The sequence below is a fragment of the Acanthochromis polyacanthus genome, chromosome 18 (assembly GCF_021347895.1).
Source record: "Acanthochromis polyacanthus isolate Apoly-LR-REF ecotype Palm Island chromosome 18, KAUST_Apoly_ChrSc, whole genome shotgun sequence".
NCBI classification, from domain to species: domain Eukaryota; kingdom Metazoa; phylum Chordata; class Actinopteri; family Pomacentridae; genus Acanthochromis; species Acanthochromis polyacanthus.
Window position 1 is genome coordinate 22156353 of NC_067130.1, and position 15989 is coordinate 22172341.

At 39.1% G+C, this 15989-nt stretch overlaps 1 protein-coding gene across 2 annotated transcripts in view; it reads right to left on the bottom strand.

Annotated features, from left to right (window-relative positions):
- Positions 1-15989, bottom strand: part of clip1b (CAP-GLY domain containing linker protein 1b) — a 67992-nt gene that overhangs the window by 17408 nt on the left and 34595 nt on the right. For both annotated transcript variants that reach the window (XM_022206764.2, XM_022206763.2), the window contains 2 exons: positions 15505-15579; positions 3979-4085 (listed from right to left, as the gene is read on the bottom strand). In XM_022206764.2, coding sequence (XP_022062456.1) covers positions 3979-4085; positions 15505-15579 — 182 coding nt within the window. The remainder of the gene's footprint in view (positions 1-3978; positions 4086-15504; positions 15580-15989) is intronic.

Here is a 15989-nt window from a genome sequence, read left to right on the forward strand (position 1 = left end):
TTTCTGCATTTTGCACAATAATTGTGTGTTGATCTCTGAGTATTTACAAAACACGGGTGAATTTACAGCTCAGTGCTACACCTGAACACCTCCCATGGAACAAACAAAGCAGCTGCTCTGCTAACAATGCTCCTTCCATGGGGTAAAACATGTTTTGATTGCATAATTTGTAAATGAGGAGTCTTTCTGAACAAAATCAGCAGCAAATCAATACTGTACATGAATGTTTCGGCATCAGCTGTTGAGTTTAACAGACAAACTAATCTGGATTTGACCTGCAGTGGCACAAAAAAAGTATACAAGCACTAAGTGAGATGCCACAAAGCCACATTGTTTCCAAATGCACAAGCTTGAAAACACATTCACACAGACACACTCTGTGATGTCACAGTTCCATGTTGGAGCCAGGCGGTCCTAGGAGGAGAGGAGTGATTACATAACAGCATCAGAGAGAGGAAGGAGGAGCTCGGAGAGGATGGAGGAACACACTGCTGGGACGAGGAAGGATGAAAGCGGAGGCTGGGACAATGTAATCTAGGGTTTAACATGAATTGTGCATTTAGAGGTATTTTAAACTATTCAGGCATACACAGAAAAGGACAAACTTGTTTGACTGTAACTGAGGTCATTTGTTGACACATTGTATTTCCATCTGCTGCTCCTCCTACAGGACTCTACACATTGATGACTTGACTGCAGCCAGTTACATCCATCTGGAGCTGTGACGTCACAGCTCGGGGCTCTGATGACTCAGGGTAGGTGTGGCAGGATGATGTAAACACACCAAAACATACTGCACACACACACACAGACACACAACAGCTCCACACAAGCACAAAGTCTAAAAATAGATCTCAGCATCAGGCTGGAGATCCACCGTCAACATAACGGAAGGCAATTAAAAGATGGAGTATTTTCACCGCATCATGTTTGTGCTGCACAATCAGTCAAAGATCTGCAGCTAATTAGTTCTTCAATCAAAGAAATTGTTTCCATGCCAACACTGTGCAAGACTTGGAGGAAGTCAATTATCCATCTTGATTTGCCGTGTTATTAATCTCATCTATCAACGGTGGGGATCTTAAAGGATTTTTCATGCTTTGGCCAAGAGATTTCTGACACTGACAATCTGAGAATGTTAATAAAGTCAAGCTTTGAGTGGCAGGTTTCCTAATATTTCTGCAAATTGGTGCCATTAAAAGCAGCTGAATTAGCTATTATCACGCCCTATTTAAATGTTTTCATGGATGCATAGACAACTAATAAGAGATTTTAATAATACTGAAGAAAACTTAAAAATTTGACAATACTCAGGGGAGTATTTGACAATGAACATGATGCTGTTCTGAATGTAGAAATGTGTGTCTGTGTGTTCACATTAGAGATGGAATGACAAATTCATTAATTGACTCATCAGCTATAAAACTAATCATCTACTATTGTGATAATCGATTAATCAGTTGAACTAATTACAAAAATGGTGTAAGTTCTTCAAATGCAGCTACCGAAATGTGAAAACTTTTTGGTATCTTTTCTCCTGTACGGTGGTAAACAAACATGTTTAACCATTTTATTGACCAATAACTAATCAATTAATTGAGAAAATAATCAGCGAAGAAAATCCTTCATTGCAGTCTCATTTCAGATTTGACTAAGTTGACTCAAACCTCATGTTTCTTCTCCTCCCTTCAACTCTCCAGCGCCCCCTAAGGAGGTTTGCCTCAGTTTAAAAGCTTCTGCTTCAGTCAATCATGCATCTTTTTCTTCTGCTTGATGCATCTACTGATTATCAATACTTTCTACTCCACACAACAAATAATCAGTTAAATTACATAATTCCATTATATAATCCATTTCATTTAGTCAGCGTTAACGTTTGTCAAAGTTACATTATCATTATGAGGTATTGTACTGAAGACTTTGCACAGATTATCTACAGCTGATTGAATGCTGAGATACAGCTTCGGACAACTTGAGTGACATTGATTACCTTATTTACAAAACAGCAGAGTATTTGCTAATATAATAAACATAAAGGCAGCATATGCTACGGTTCAACAGTTTAGAATCACTTAGAAATTATTTTTGAAAGAAAAGCAGTTTTTTCAATGAAGATCACATAAAATGAATCATAAATACAGTGTAGACATTGTTCATGTGGTAAATGACTGTTCTAGCTGGAAACAGCTGATTTTTAATGGAATATCTACAAAGGGGGGTACAGAGGAACATTTCCAGCAACCATCACTCTTGTGTTCTAATGCTACATTGTGTTAGCTAATGGTGTTGAAAGGTTAATTGATGATTAGAAAACCCTTGTGCAGTTATGTTAGCACATGAATAAAAGTGTGAGTTTTCATGGAAAACATGAAATTGCCTGGGCGACCCCACATCTTTGACTGGTACTGTATATATGAAAACTAGGAATACTGTTTTGCATTAATATTCCTGCACTACCAAGTAACACTGGATTTTACACTCATTTTTGTCCAGACTTAGACGATATCTTTCATAAAGACTTTGCATAGATGAAGATCCAAGATTATTGGAACAGTATCTGACCAACACTGAAATATGGTGACAATCTCTACTTCTTTTCCTGAGTTATGGTGTTCATTAACCTGAAGTGTTTCTGCAGAACATTTTGATAACATCTTATGTCTTTGTTCTCCATAATTGTCGTATATTGATTTTTTAAAAAATGTCTGTTTCTTTAGGTTGAAGCACATTTTCTTGATGAATCTACAGATCCAACTAACCACAGAGATAGGCAATTGGATTACTGGTGGTGCAACAGACTGTAGCTGATTGTTGTAAAATCTGGTTTTACTGCTGCTATTTACTTTTTTTGAGCAGCTAGGAACACTTGGAGTGCACAGTTCTCCAAAAAAGCAGACTACTAATCTTGCAAATCTGAAGAAAACTTAATAGCTCTACATCTCCAAAAAGATTCATGAATTTCAACTTGGTAGTTTAGCGTAATCCTGTTTACACACAAACAGACAGACATACAAATGGTACTGAAAACATTCCTGCGCTTCAACGAGGGATAATTCCCTAAATTCTGATGTAGAGTTTCAGTGGCAGGATGCAAAAGAGTTGTGCCTTCACACAAACGGCACATGCTGACAGCAGTTTACAGTGACAGTCATGCCAGTATTTGTCTCCCATTTTAGTGATATGAAAAATGACCTAATCTGTGATTCAGAGGCCATGATATGATCTGAAACCATTGCTTCTCTATGGAAAGCTGGTGAATAATTTTCTTACAGGAGCAGAAAATGCACATCTGAAAATCTCAATACTCTAAGGTGGTGGAAACTTTATATTTTGCTGCTATTCCTTTATTTCCTTTATTTATTTACTTATGTCAACCGTGTGCTTGCTAATGTGAAGGTTTGTCTGTCATACACTCTTGGTCCAAAAAGACACTTTTTCTTTGTGATTTGCTTTTGTGGAATTTCCACAACACATAACATGGATTATGCTCATGATGTACAGTCAAGGATACTAAACTTGGCTGTACATCATTTTAAACAAACATTTCCAGTGAGTGTTCATAGTTTAGAAATGTTTTATAGAGAAGCCATAATACCCAGGAGGGGTTCTTTATAGTGATTATGAGCATTGTGCATTGTACTCCACTCCATCATCACATCCATAATCACATAATAGCATGCTCAGGCTAATTATGTGCTTTACACAACACTTTATAGCATATTTACAAGTGGGAGCTGGTCTCTAGAGAGTTATAGATGGAGCCACTTTAATAACATTTGACATTTTAGTTAGACCAATAATTTTGCATGTTTTCTCAATGCAATTCAGTCGAGTTGCAGCATTAGAGCCTGGCAGACTGGCTGTTTAATCATGAGTGTGGACCCCCAGGACAGCAGCAGTAATGAACTGGCTGGCTGGGGTCACCTTTACAGGAGAGACAAGGCAGGAAAAAACACATCACTTATCCTGAGTACTCACATTTCCTTGCATAGGACGCCGATGCGCTGGTTTTCTGAGCTACTTCGCTCATTGGAGAGACTGAGCTCCTCCTGGTATTTGGAGTTCTGCTGTTTCAGCGCCTCAAGCTGGAAGGAGAGGAGACACAGATGGAGGCACCAAGTTATTACATACACACTTACAACCTTGTTACACTCAAGCCCCATTTAGACTGGATTTATTTCTCCAGGGGAACTGGGCTGATTTTAACTTCCCCCATGTTGGTCAGTGATTTTCCCTTCTGAAGCACTCATGAGCAGATTTCATCTGAGATATAATTACTTCGCCAAGGAAAGCGGCGTAGTTATGTGACCATCGGCAATGGTTTGTCTGTCTGTCTGTCCATCTGTCTGTATGTCTGTCTGTTCTCAACATTACTCAAAAATGGACCAACAGATTTGGATGAAATTTTCAGGGAAGGTCAGAAATGACACAAGGACCAAGTGCTTAGAATTTGGCAGCGATGCAACTCATGGTCTGGAACCACGGATTGGTTAAAGATTTCTTTATCATTATGAGATAGCAGCACGGCGTCTCCGTAGCTATGACTGATAAATGTGAACACTCCATGAACTGCCTGCTGACGATCACATGATTGCGATCCTACAACAAATCCACCGCTGCAGACCACAAACAGTTTAGAATTTCATCCTTTGGAAATCCTATAACTGAGCAGCCTTGACAGAGTACTGCACTCTGCATACTTTTCTTGATACAACTACAGTTACCTGACACTTATTACAGTTTTGTTTGGTCCTCATGGACTTTGAATGCCATCCGCAGTGAAATTCTTCACATCATAAAGTGGCTGACTGAGCTGTTTCTGCAGGAACATCAGTTTATCGTTATACTTTATTGATAAGCTACATATGAAATTACATTTTGCAAGAAAATTTGATATTTTTTCACAAATCTGGAAACATGCCAAGACTAATATACAGGAAAAGATGCTAAAAATTAAAGCCATCAGTAGAAATCGACCTCAAGAGCTGATACCCTCATTAAAGACCTGTGTGTTTATGTGTATATTTATTTGCATTTATTTGTTTGTGTTTTGGTGCCACTATTAACAGCCTCTGTTTGCTGTGCATTCGTAGATGTACAGACAACTATCACTGCATTGCTCTGACACTGAAGAAAACTTCAAGATGTAAAGACTCCCGGGCAATTTCTGAAGCATACTGCGGCATGATTTCAATATAGATTTACAGACATTTATTCCCAACATACATTACAAGTAATGAGGGCGGTGTAAGTCACACTGAATGATAGAAATATGTTCGGTGTCTGTGTGCTAAGAATTGGAAGAAAATACAACAGAATGCTATTTCGGATTGATGCATTAAGGCACACACAGAGAGCAACCCGAAAAACAAAGTGATTAGTGATTAGATTAGATTATGAAAAGGATTGTGGTTTTTACATTTTTCAGAGGACTATTGGTTTTGTGCAGCACAGTAGAGACAGACAGAAAATGGAAGTGCGTCCGAACCATTTGGATGTGTTGACCTCAACTCTCTCTCTCGGCGTTCTGTTGAATGTGCATGTCTATTATCTAGGGTTAAAATGCAACTTAGAAGAATGAAACTCCTGAGAAGCACAGCAGAAATTTCTTTTGCCTCCTCCCCTTATTAATAGTAATCCTGTTACAGCTTTGTGAAGCTTCACTTATGCTACACACGTGGACAAAATTGTTGGTACCCCTCAGTTAAAGAAGGAAAAACCCACAATTCTCACTGAAATCACTTGAAACTCACAAAAGTAACAATAAATAAAAATGTATTGAAAATTAAATAATCAAAATCAGCCATCACTTTTGAATTGTTGATTAACATAATTATTTAAAAAAACAAACTAATGAAATAGGGCTGGACAAAAATGATGGTACCCATAACTTAATATTTTGTTGCACAACCTTTTGAGGCAATCACTGCAATTAAACGATTTCTGTATTTGTCAATGAGCGTTCTGCAGCTGTCAACAGGTATTTTGGCCCACTCCTCATGAGCAAACAGCTCCAGTTGTCTCAGGTTTGATGGGTGTCTTCTCCAAATGGCATGTTTCAGCTCCTTCCACATATGTTCAATGGGATTCAGATCTGGGCTCATAGAAGGCCACTTTAGAATAGTCCAACGCTTTTCTCTCAGCCATTCTTGGGTGTTTTTGGCTGTGTGTTTTGGATCGTTGTCCTGTTGGAAGACCCATGACCTGCGACTGAGACCAAGCTTTCTGACACAAGGCAGCACATTTCTCTCCAGAATGCCTTGATAGTCTTCAGATTTCATCGTACCTTGCACACTTTCAAGACACCCTGTGCCAGATGCAGCAAAGCAGCCCCAAAACATTACTGAGCCTCCTCCATGTTTCACCGTAGGGACAGTGTTCTTTTCTTCGTATGCTTGGTTTTTGAGTCTATGAACATAGAGTTGATGTGCCTTACCAAAAAGCTCCAGTTTGGTCTCATCTGTCCAAAGGACATTCTCACAGAAGCTTTGTGGCTTGTCAACATGCATTTTTGCAAATTCCAGTCTCGCTTTTTTATGAGTTTTTTTCAGCAGTGGTGTCCTCCTTGGTCGTCTCCCATGAAGTCCACTTTGGCTCAAACAACGACGAATGGTGCGATCTGACACTGATGTACCTTGGCCTTGGAGTTCACCTTTAATTTCTTTGGAGGTTGCTCTGGGCTCTTTGGATACAATTCCAACGATCCGTCTCTTCAATTTGTCATCAATTTTCCTATTGCGGCCACGTCCAGGGAGGTTGGCTACTGTCCCGTGGGTCTTGAACTTCTGAATAATATGAGCCACTGTTGTCACAGGAACTTCAAGCTGTTTAGAGATGGTCTTATAGCCTTTACCTTTAAGATGTTTGTCTATCATTTTTTTTCGGATGTTCTGGGACAATTCTCTCCTTCGCTTTCTGTTGTCCATGTTCAGTGTGGTACACACCTTTTCACCAAACAGCAGGGTGACTACTTGTCTCCCTTTAAATAGGCAGACTGACTGATTATGAGTTTGGAAACACCTGTGATGTCAATTAAATGACACACCTGAGTTAATCATGTCACTCTGGTCAAATAGTTTTCAATCTTTTATAGAGGTACCATCATTTTTGTCCAGGCCTGTTTCATTAGTTTGTTTTTTTAAATAATTATGTTAATCAACAATTCAAAAGTAATGGCTGTTTTTGATTATTTAATTTTCAATAAATTTTTATTTATTGTTACTTTTGTGAGTTTCAAGTGATTTCAGTGAGAATTGTGGGTTTTTCCTTCTTTAACTGAGGGGTACCAACAATTTTGTCCACGTGTGTATATACTAAAAGTCAGCACATTGTAACCTCTGCTGCTTTGACTTTGATAGTTCTTTATGTTCATTTTAAAATCAAATTCATATACCCTCCAACTCAGCTGTAGTCCACCTTTAAACAGTGTCAGGTTAGCATAATTTTTGTAATTGTTTTATTCATTAGCTAATCACCAGATTATGAAATGTCAGACATCGTCAGTAAATTGCTAATTTTGACTGACCAATGTTCCAAAATCCTACTGTGATCCAACTGTATATGTGCACATTAACAACAGCTTCACTTGTCCCTCAACAACAAAAATATTTTACCTGAAATTTGTCTCTACTTCACATAAATAAAGACATTTCCTCCACAATTTGCGGCAGAAAAGGAACAAATTGGTGCACAAAAAAATCCCAACAATGCAGGAAACTCTTGAGAAAGTTCAAATCTCCTACCTGATGTGCCAAACCCAGCTCAGTGTTCAGCCTAAATATACACCCATGGCAGTTTAAATTCACTGGGGACCTTTTCCACACCTCTTTCTGCCTCATTTCAACTAATTGTTTGAGCTCTGCAGCACAACAATGTATTCACCACACTGTTTCCAATACAAGCATCTGCCTCCAACCGCCATTAAAGAAGAGAAATTCTGGGTCATTAGGAGTGAAACCGAGGGTGATACTTAAAATACACAACGCTTAGATATTCCTGACGAGCCTGAAGACAGCAGCATGAGTTAAGTCCACGTGAAACTAAAAATAAAAGCCCCAGAAACAGCTGCTCTTTTAACTTCACCTCAAGCAAACTTTCTACTTCTCATCTGAGTCGGACATCTGGGATTCTGAACGCGTCTGAAATCACTCATGACACTTCAAAGTGCTTGTCAGACACGTGCAGCATCGTGATATGAGCAGCCTTAGGATGGCTATGGTCAATAATTAATTAACAACAGTGAAATCAGTGCCCTAGCTGCAGCTGGCATCACAGACGCCATGTGTAGCATGTTTATGTTTGCACATTAACACATGTCAACTGTGAGCATCGGATGAGATTTTTTAATGTTCAATGTGAGATCTAATCTGCAAAGCATGCACACGGCAACACATAAACATACATGAATGCAGAGTATTTATTTCTGCAAGTTCAATTATGTGGGGGGTCGCAGACAGAGGCTTTGATATGAATCAACCATAATTTACAACAATAAAAAGCACTACGACTCTTTAATTCACCTGCTTACAGTAACAACGAAGTGCTACTGTCATGTGACTGCAACACTGACCACCTCTCAGTGTGAGTCCTGTGCTAAATAACAAAACAGACATCCTACCTGGTAGTGAGGCGAGTAGATGTTGCTGGAGTAACCCTGATGCAGAGCAGCTATGTCCATATCTACACAGCTATGCACTGCTGGATTTGTCAGCTCTGTCTACCTGCTAAACGGCAGCAGTGTTGTTACTTTGCCTCCGCTCTCGCTCTCTCTGTAACACGCAGAGTCGAACGCCAGCTGGGCATCAATAAACCATCAGCTCTCGTCCCCCACTGTGTACGGCTGTGAGAGGGAAATGGAGAGCATGTCGCCCGAGCAGCCTCACTCTCTCTCTCTCACAGCCAAGCACTGCCATTATGTAAGCTGGAGTAAGCTCCTCCCCAACCTCACCCCCACCACCTTCCTGCAGCTCACAATGTTGTTTGCTCACAACATATCTACACTCACTCCTCAGAAAGCTTCGCTGTTCATTCATAGTGCAGCTCAAACTGAAGAATCAGCCAGTTCCTGCAGCAAGGTCTGATAAAAAAAACAACCTAACATTTCCAGCAGCCACTATTTTTAAGATCAATGAATTTATGATCATGGTAGCGATTCGTAATTAATCTAAACAGAAATATAATTTTTATCCAAAAAAGCCCAGTGACTACATTTCTGTTCAAACGTTTGGGGTCACCCAGGCATTTCAGGATTTCCATGAAAACTCACACTATTATTTATGTGCTAACATAACTGCACAAGGGTTTTCTAATCATAAGTTAGCCTTTCAATACCATCAGCTAACACAATGTAGCATCAGTTTTTAATTGTGTTTTTGCTCTTGTCATATTTTTACTCACTGTGAACTTAAAAATTTAAACAAATGGAAAAAAAACCTTAAAAATCCATATCTGAAATTATCTGTAAACTGCAATTTGTTTTTAAAATTTAAAAACCGTAATACAATTGTGGTCAAACATTGTAAAGGAACAAATCTCACTTTTTGTAAAACTACAGATTTTGATGTGGACATTATTTACAGTTTTGGTCTGCAGTTCAACAAATGGACGAATGCCAATTAAATTTTTTCTGTGATTTTTACTAATTATCTCTAATTTCAAAAAACTGTGAAAATCTTTAAAAAAAAAGTAAATTGTAAAAAAAAAAATGTCTAGAAGCAGCGGGCACTTACACATTCATTAATTAAATCGAATAAACATATAAGCTAATGAAACAGCAGATGAAGGACATGCATCTCAAAAAATGTATTGTAGATTAACTGCAGTATCTAGTTGTTTTACCAGATGGAGCCTCTTATTGTTTAATACTAGAGACTCAAGGGGCTGCTTGTCGGACTACAGGTAACTGATGTTGGCAACCAAGAGAGCATTGTGGAGGTTTAGCTAGCAATGGGACAACATGATAAAGACTGCATAATTAATGGTCTACAGCTAGTGGTCCTTCTTTGAAAACAAGCTGAAGGTTACTAGAATTGTGTCCTTGGAGCTAAATGACCAAAATAAGAATCAATTATGATTGTTAAAAATGACTGCATCAACATAGAGAAAAAAATGTCCACTGAACTTCATTTGTTGCAACAAATCCTGGGTACAGTATGACAATTATAATGCTATGCATCATGATAAAAGAAAAAAAAAAAGACAAAGTTAAATTTCTTTGATTATTTTGTGAAAACTACACAGAGACAGACAATCGCACTCACATTCACACCTACAGACAATTTAGAGTTACCAATTAACCTCAGCATTTTTTTGGACAGAGGAAGGAAGCTGGAGAACCCAGAAAAAGCTCACGCAGGGAGAACATACAAACTCCATGCAGAAAGATCCCGGGAAGGTGATGATGCAAACCAGGCTACGAAACCAGGCTTCTTCAAACTGCGAAGCAAAACTGCTAAACCCCAAGCCACTGTGTAGCCTATAAGATATTTATGATTTTTAAAAATTCATTTTCATATGCGTCTCTTTTTTTTTGACAAGCTGCATGTCATTGTATAATGTAGCGCAGTGCAAATGTAAACAAAAGTTTACATATTAAAGTGCAATGTGTAAATATATAAACAACAAGGCTTACTATTTAGGTCAACAGTGCAACTCCAAAAGAAATACAAAATTTTAATGGAAAAATGTAAATGAGAACAGCTTTATTGGGAATTTAGCTGTATTAAAATACATTATGTGTGAGCACAGAGAGTAGCCAACAGATGTAAAGTGCCTCCTGTGGGGTTCTCTTTAGATGTTTGTACATTGTATTGTGCTGCAGTGGTTTGCCACCGAAACTCAGCATAGTGTACAAACCACCTTCATGTTCTGTGATCACTTGAAATATTCCCAGACCTTCAAAGCCTTCAGGTCTTTTTAAACTTTTACTCTGAACAGAGCCACTCTGTGCAGCTGTCATTGTGTGAAACTGTAGTGCACCTGACTGTAACCAAAAACAACTGATGCCATAATACTGCAATTACACAGTGACACTGCAGAAAAACATTTGTTATCGTGAATTAAAGCCCTTCAGAAAGATATTCTACAACCATGCGTTCGGTTAATATATTGATGTTAACACATTTTCAGCATCGTTTATTGTGCCCACTGCACTGATTGTGCCTTTTTTTGTTGTTTCAGCATGTCTTGCACTTCTTTCTCTCATGTCAACATCTTTCCTGATGGTTCGTTCTCACTGCTGAACTTCATTGTCAGCATTCAGCAGCTGTTCCTTGACGTCAAAGAGCTTTGCAGAGTGACTCCCGTTGATGCCACCGAGTCGACGGACTTCCTGCTCCCTCATGGAAATCTGTTCTTGCAGGAAATCGATGCTTTTCACCGTCTGCTGACGGATCCAGACTTCTTCCACAACTTCTTCTCCAGACTCCTGATCTGGTGGAAGTTCTTCTGATCCTGGTCACTCAGCTGCGTCTTTTCTTGTCTTGTCTGGAGCTTTACAGTGCGTTTGTTCATGCGATTGTTGATGCGCTCCTGCAGAGGGTTGCTGCTCTTTTGCATCTGTTGCATCTTCAACCCAAGCTCTTTAGTCATTTCTACCATCTTACTGTTGTCCAACCACAGGTTAGCATTTTCCTCTTGCAGGTTTTTATTCCTGTGCCCCATTACTTGGTCTTCTTCTGTGTGGAGGTTTTTGGATTCCTGCAGCATTGCAAAAGAGGCCTTTGTTCTCCAGTTTATGCGGAGAGACTTCAGTTTCTCTGAGGATGAGCTGCTCCTTGACGTCATCCTCAGCCTCCATGATGTCAACCCAAGTCATGGTCTGTGAGGAGGCCTGGTCCTGTCTCTGGATGGCCTTGTAGTTACTTTTAACGAGGTTGGCCCATGTCATGATTGACGTCTGGCTCTGTGAGGCCTGGTCTTGCTGGGAGGTGTTGTTTTTATGGCTCCCACCCACCTGCTTTTCTTGCAGCTCTTTAAGCTGCTAGCTCTGATCCATCAGCCGTCCCTCCAGCCTGCAGGTTTTAGCCTTGCTGGTCTGAGCCCAGCAGAGAAAATGCTCCTTCTATGTGATGAGCTGTTGAAGGCGGCAGCCCATGGTGGTAACTCGCTCCTTCAGGTGTTCATTTTCTTCTGTGATAGCAAACACCCTGTGAGATCCAGGTTACTCTTTGCCATTGAGGAAGCAGCCTGTTCAGGGGTAAGGGCAAACCTGACTTTCCATTCAGTTTGACTTTTCTGAGCCATCGTTGTGGAAACTGAAGCAGTGAATACAGAAATACACAAGTAATGAGGGACACTAGTCTGTGGTAGTCAGTTGAGTCTACATGGGACTTGCAGAACATGGTCTGTGGTTTGTAGATGTTGGCTGTCGTTTGTCATCTGTTGTAGATGGTTTAAAAAAGACAGTTGCTGCTCTGACTGTCAGAAAGTACAAAAAATGATAAGACCTGTCCTGTTTTTCTAAACTTTGTGACATCATCAGTGTGTGTGCTTGTGTGTGTGTGTTGCTAGGTAACAGGGAACAAACACACACAGGCGCACACACATGTGCTGTATTACATCACAACCTATATCATCATCATGGCTGAGCAGAGAGGCAGATGTAAGAGCATCCCTGCTGAATCATTGCTCGACATGTGTTCCTCCGAGAGTCACAAGTCCTGCTTGCTCTATCTTGTAGCTACGAAAACATTTTCAATTTTTGATTACAGTCGTGTTCTTCTGAGCAGTCTTGCTGTCTTGATGCTGCTAGATTTAAGACAGACTGTACAGTTGAATGTACATCATCTCTCTTTATCCTGTGTTTGTCAGAATGATTATGCATGAAGGCACCCTCCAAACACATGTGCAGGTAGATGCACTACCAGTCTTGATCATAATGTATTTATTAATAATGATTTTTAAAATCACTGCACTTAAGCTGTATGAAAAATAATTAACTAAAAGCTTTAAAAATGTACACAAATAGTACCTGAGTAAATTTGTGGTTGTGCAGAAGATATTCAGCTTGGGTGCATATTTGCACAATAATAGCGCTCCAAAACTATGGAACTCCAAAATGACTCATGTAAAATATATGAATAACTAAAACGGCATGAAACACATGTAATTTAAAATATTAAAACACTACTCCATTGCATCATCATAGTCTCAGCAAAACAGAGCATTGTCAGATTTGTAACTTTCCAACAGTTTTTAAGTAATTATGTGTGATGTAAAGTTCTGTTTAAAAACTTAAAAGTGTGATATTTTATCAAAATTACTCATTCATTTTCTGTATGTCTAATTAATGAAATTACCCAAAAAATAAACAGTTTACACAAGAGTCTGTAAAAAGCAAAAAAAAAAAAAAAAATGCATTCCTTTTTAACTATAGTCAAGAGTGGTTCTGAAACTACTGCTTATTTTAACTACAAAATAATTCAAATTTCTTTTCAAAAATTAATTTTTTAATCTCTCAAAGTTTCTAAAAGTAAGAGCAATATTCCTCATTGAATCTTGACCAAAAAGAGCAGCAGAGCAGGGTTTTAAACGTGCATGAAAGAGACTGCTGCTATGGAATGACAAATATAATTACTATCAAACAGAAAGCATGTTTATGTCTAATCTCTGATCCATTTCTCTTGCTATTATGAGACTGACCATCTGGAGCTCACTGGCAGCTGCAGTCAGAGCAGAGATGAATGTAGAATAGGTGAGTAAGAGGGCACCAGAGACTGAACCATCTACAGCAGGTTGGACCATAGTTATACTGAGTGGCATGGACTGAGTATGAAATGATAAAAATATCAAGTTACAGATGGCAGTGAGAGCCAGTAAGACATGGAGGCTGAGAGGGATGAGACACATGCAGAGATGGGCCGTGGTATTTCATGCATGACTGATCTTGATGTGGATGAGCAACAAAAAAACGCTGCAGGCAAAAGATGCTGCGCTGCTCTATGTGCATGTGCAAATTCTGACATCAGGTGTACACGATGCTCACTGCACATGCTGGAAATATTGGTATGTTTGCATTAAAAGAGCACAAGTGGATGGATTGGACAGTGTATTCATCTGCTTTGATGTGAGCTGCCATGGTTAGCAGGTCTAGCTCACAAGGAAAATTTCATCTGTTTGTAGAATTGCAGATTACATTAAAAGATGTTTGCAGTTCACTGAGTAGTCTGTCCTGGATGCTACTACATCAGTTAACAGAAGTATAAATATGTCAACAATACATATTGTACAAATCTGTCATTAATTTAAACACTAAGGTTTAAAACACAGGTTTTACAACACTACATCTAATACAAATTAACATGACTAACTTCAATATTAACAAAGATTGAAAGCTGAAACATACTGTTTATACAATAAAGCAAAAGTTTAACTTCTGCCTTTCTTCTCTGTATCTGTGCTAAACAGCCAAACGGGGATATACTGAAAGAAATAGCTTACATTGCATTCAGCATATTGCACTTTACACTAATTTGCTCTAAACTGTAATAAAAGAAGATCAACAGCTTATCGGACTCATCTGCCGGACTGTAAAGCTGAAAGCTCGGTCATCCATCCACTCGCCATCCGTGCGATTTTCAGATGCGGTGTGTTGCCGTGCGGGAAAATCACATCGAGTGGACACACACCTGTAGTGTGTCTGGCAGGCTTGTATACATTGCACACTGCATCCAGTTGTTAAACTGTGGATGTCCTCTGAACCACAGCACTGGCTGTGACTCATATGTTAAAAACTCAATGTTTAAGAATTTTGAAAGTGCAATAGTGACATTTAGAATGCCATAATTTTATAGTTTTTGGATCTGTAGCATCTGGCAACAGTGATGCTACCTTAAATCCACTCTGTATCTATCAAATGAGCTGTCATCTGTCTATACTCTACTCACGCTCAAGCATGTGGAATTGTGACATTTGTGATGGATTTGGGGTCAGAATGGCGAGAAGAACATGCTGGATTGAATGCTGCACTGCAACCGGATGTACGAAGACATCTTGGTATTTATAGCACTGATAACATAACTCATATATTTGGGTGACTAAAACATTTTACAAAGCAATATGTCAAGGTAAGGTGAAAAGGTTGACAGCCATTTGTGCAATTAATATACTGGAATACTATATGGTAAAGTAATATAAGCGTGAAAACGTCCAGAAGCCTTCACGTACCTTTCTAATAACCCTTTACAAAAGTCAGCTTGAAACATAAATGTAAGCCTGACACAGTGTTTGTCCCAACTTCCTCATGCAGCTAACTTAACTTGTCAAGTAGCTACAGCTAGTAAAATCTACCAGTGAGAGTCATTTCAGCCAGAAAAACGACTCAAAATAAGAAGCTGCTTTGGTCTGAACTGCCAGTCCCAGTTCTGCCACCAACATCAATGTAAACTAAAAGCAGCATAGCAATCAGAAATAAGTCAGGGAAACAGGACCCTGGTGATTTTGGTATTCACCAAATTCTGTAGATAAATATGACTCCACATATTTTCTTTGAAAACCTGTGCTCACCTGCATCTCCAGTGTCTTCTTCTCACTGGTGAGCTGGCCCAACAATAGCGCCGTCCTCTCCGACTTCTCAGAAGACTGGAAAACAGAATGTGGACATATCAAACAGAATGTTTCACAGAGCACAATCAGTGTATTTGAATATACACACAAACACAATGTGTGTCTCTAGGAAAAACAGCAGAAAAGGCAAAAATCATTTGTGTTTGTGAAAAACTGTATATTTTCATTTGTGAGCTGTCAGAACAATATTTCTTTTAACTTAAAGTGAGCGGGTTAGAACCACAGTGGTCTAACCCACAAAAAAAAAAAATCTGAAGTGACTTAGCTATTATTCTATCAAATTTTGTCAAGTGGTCTAGATTTTAGTCGTAAAGTGGTCTAACCAACAACCTAAATATAGTGTTACAGTGGCAGTTCGAATCATAGACCATCCTTGAAAACACTAAACTTGGTTTGGACCACTCCAAACTCCTTAAGTGCATTCA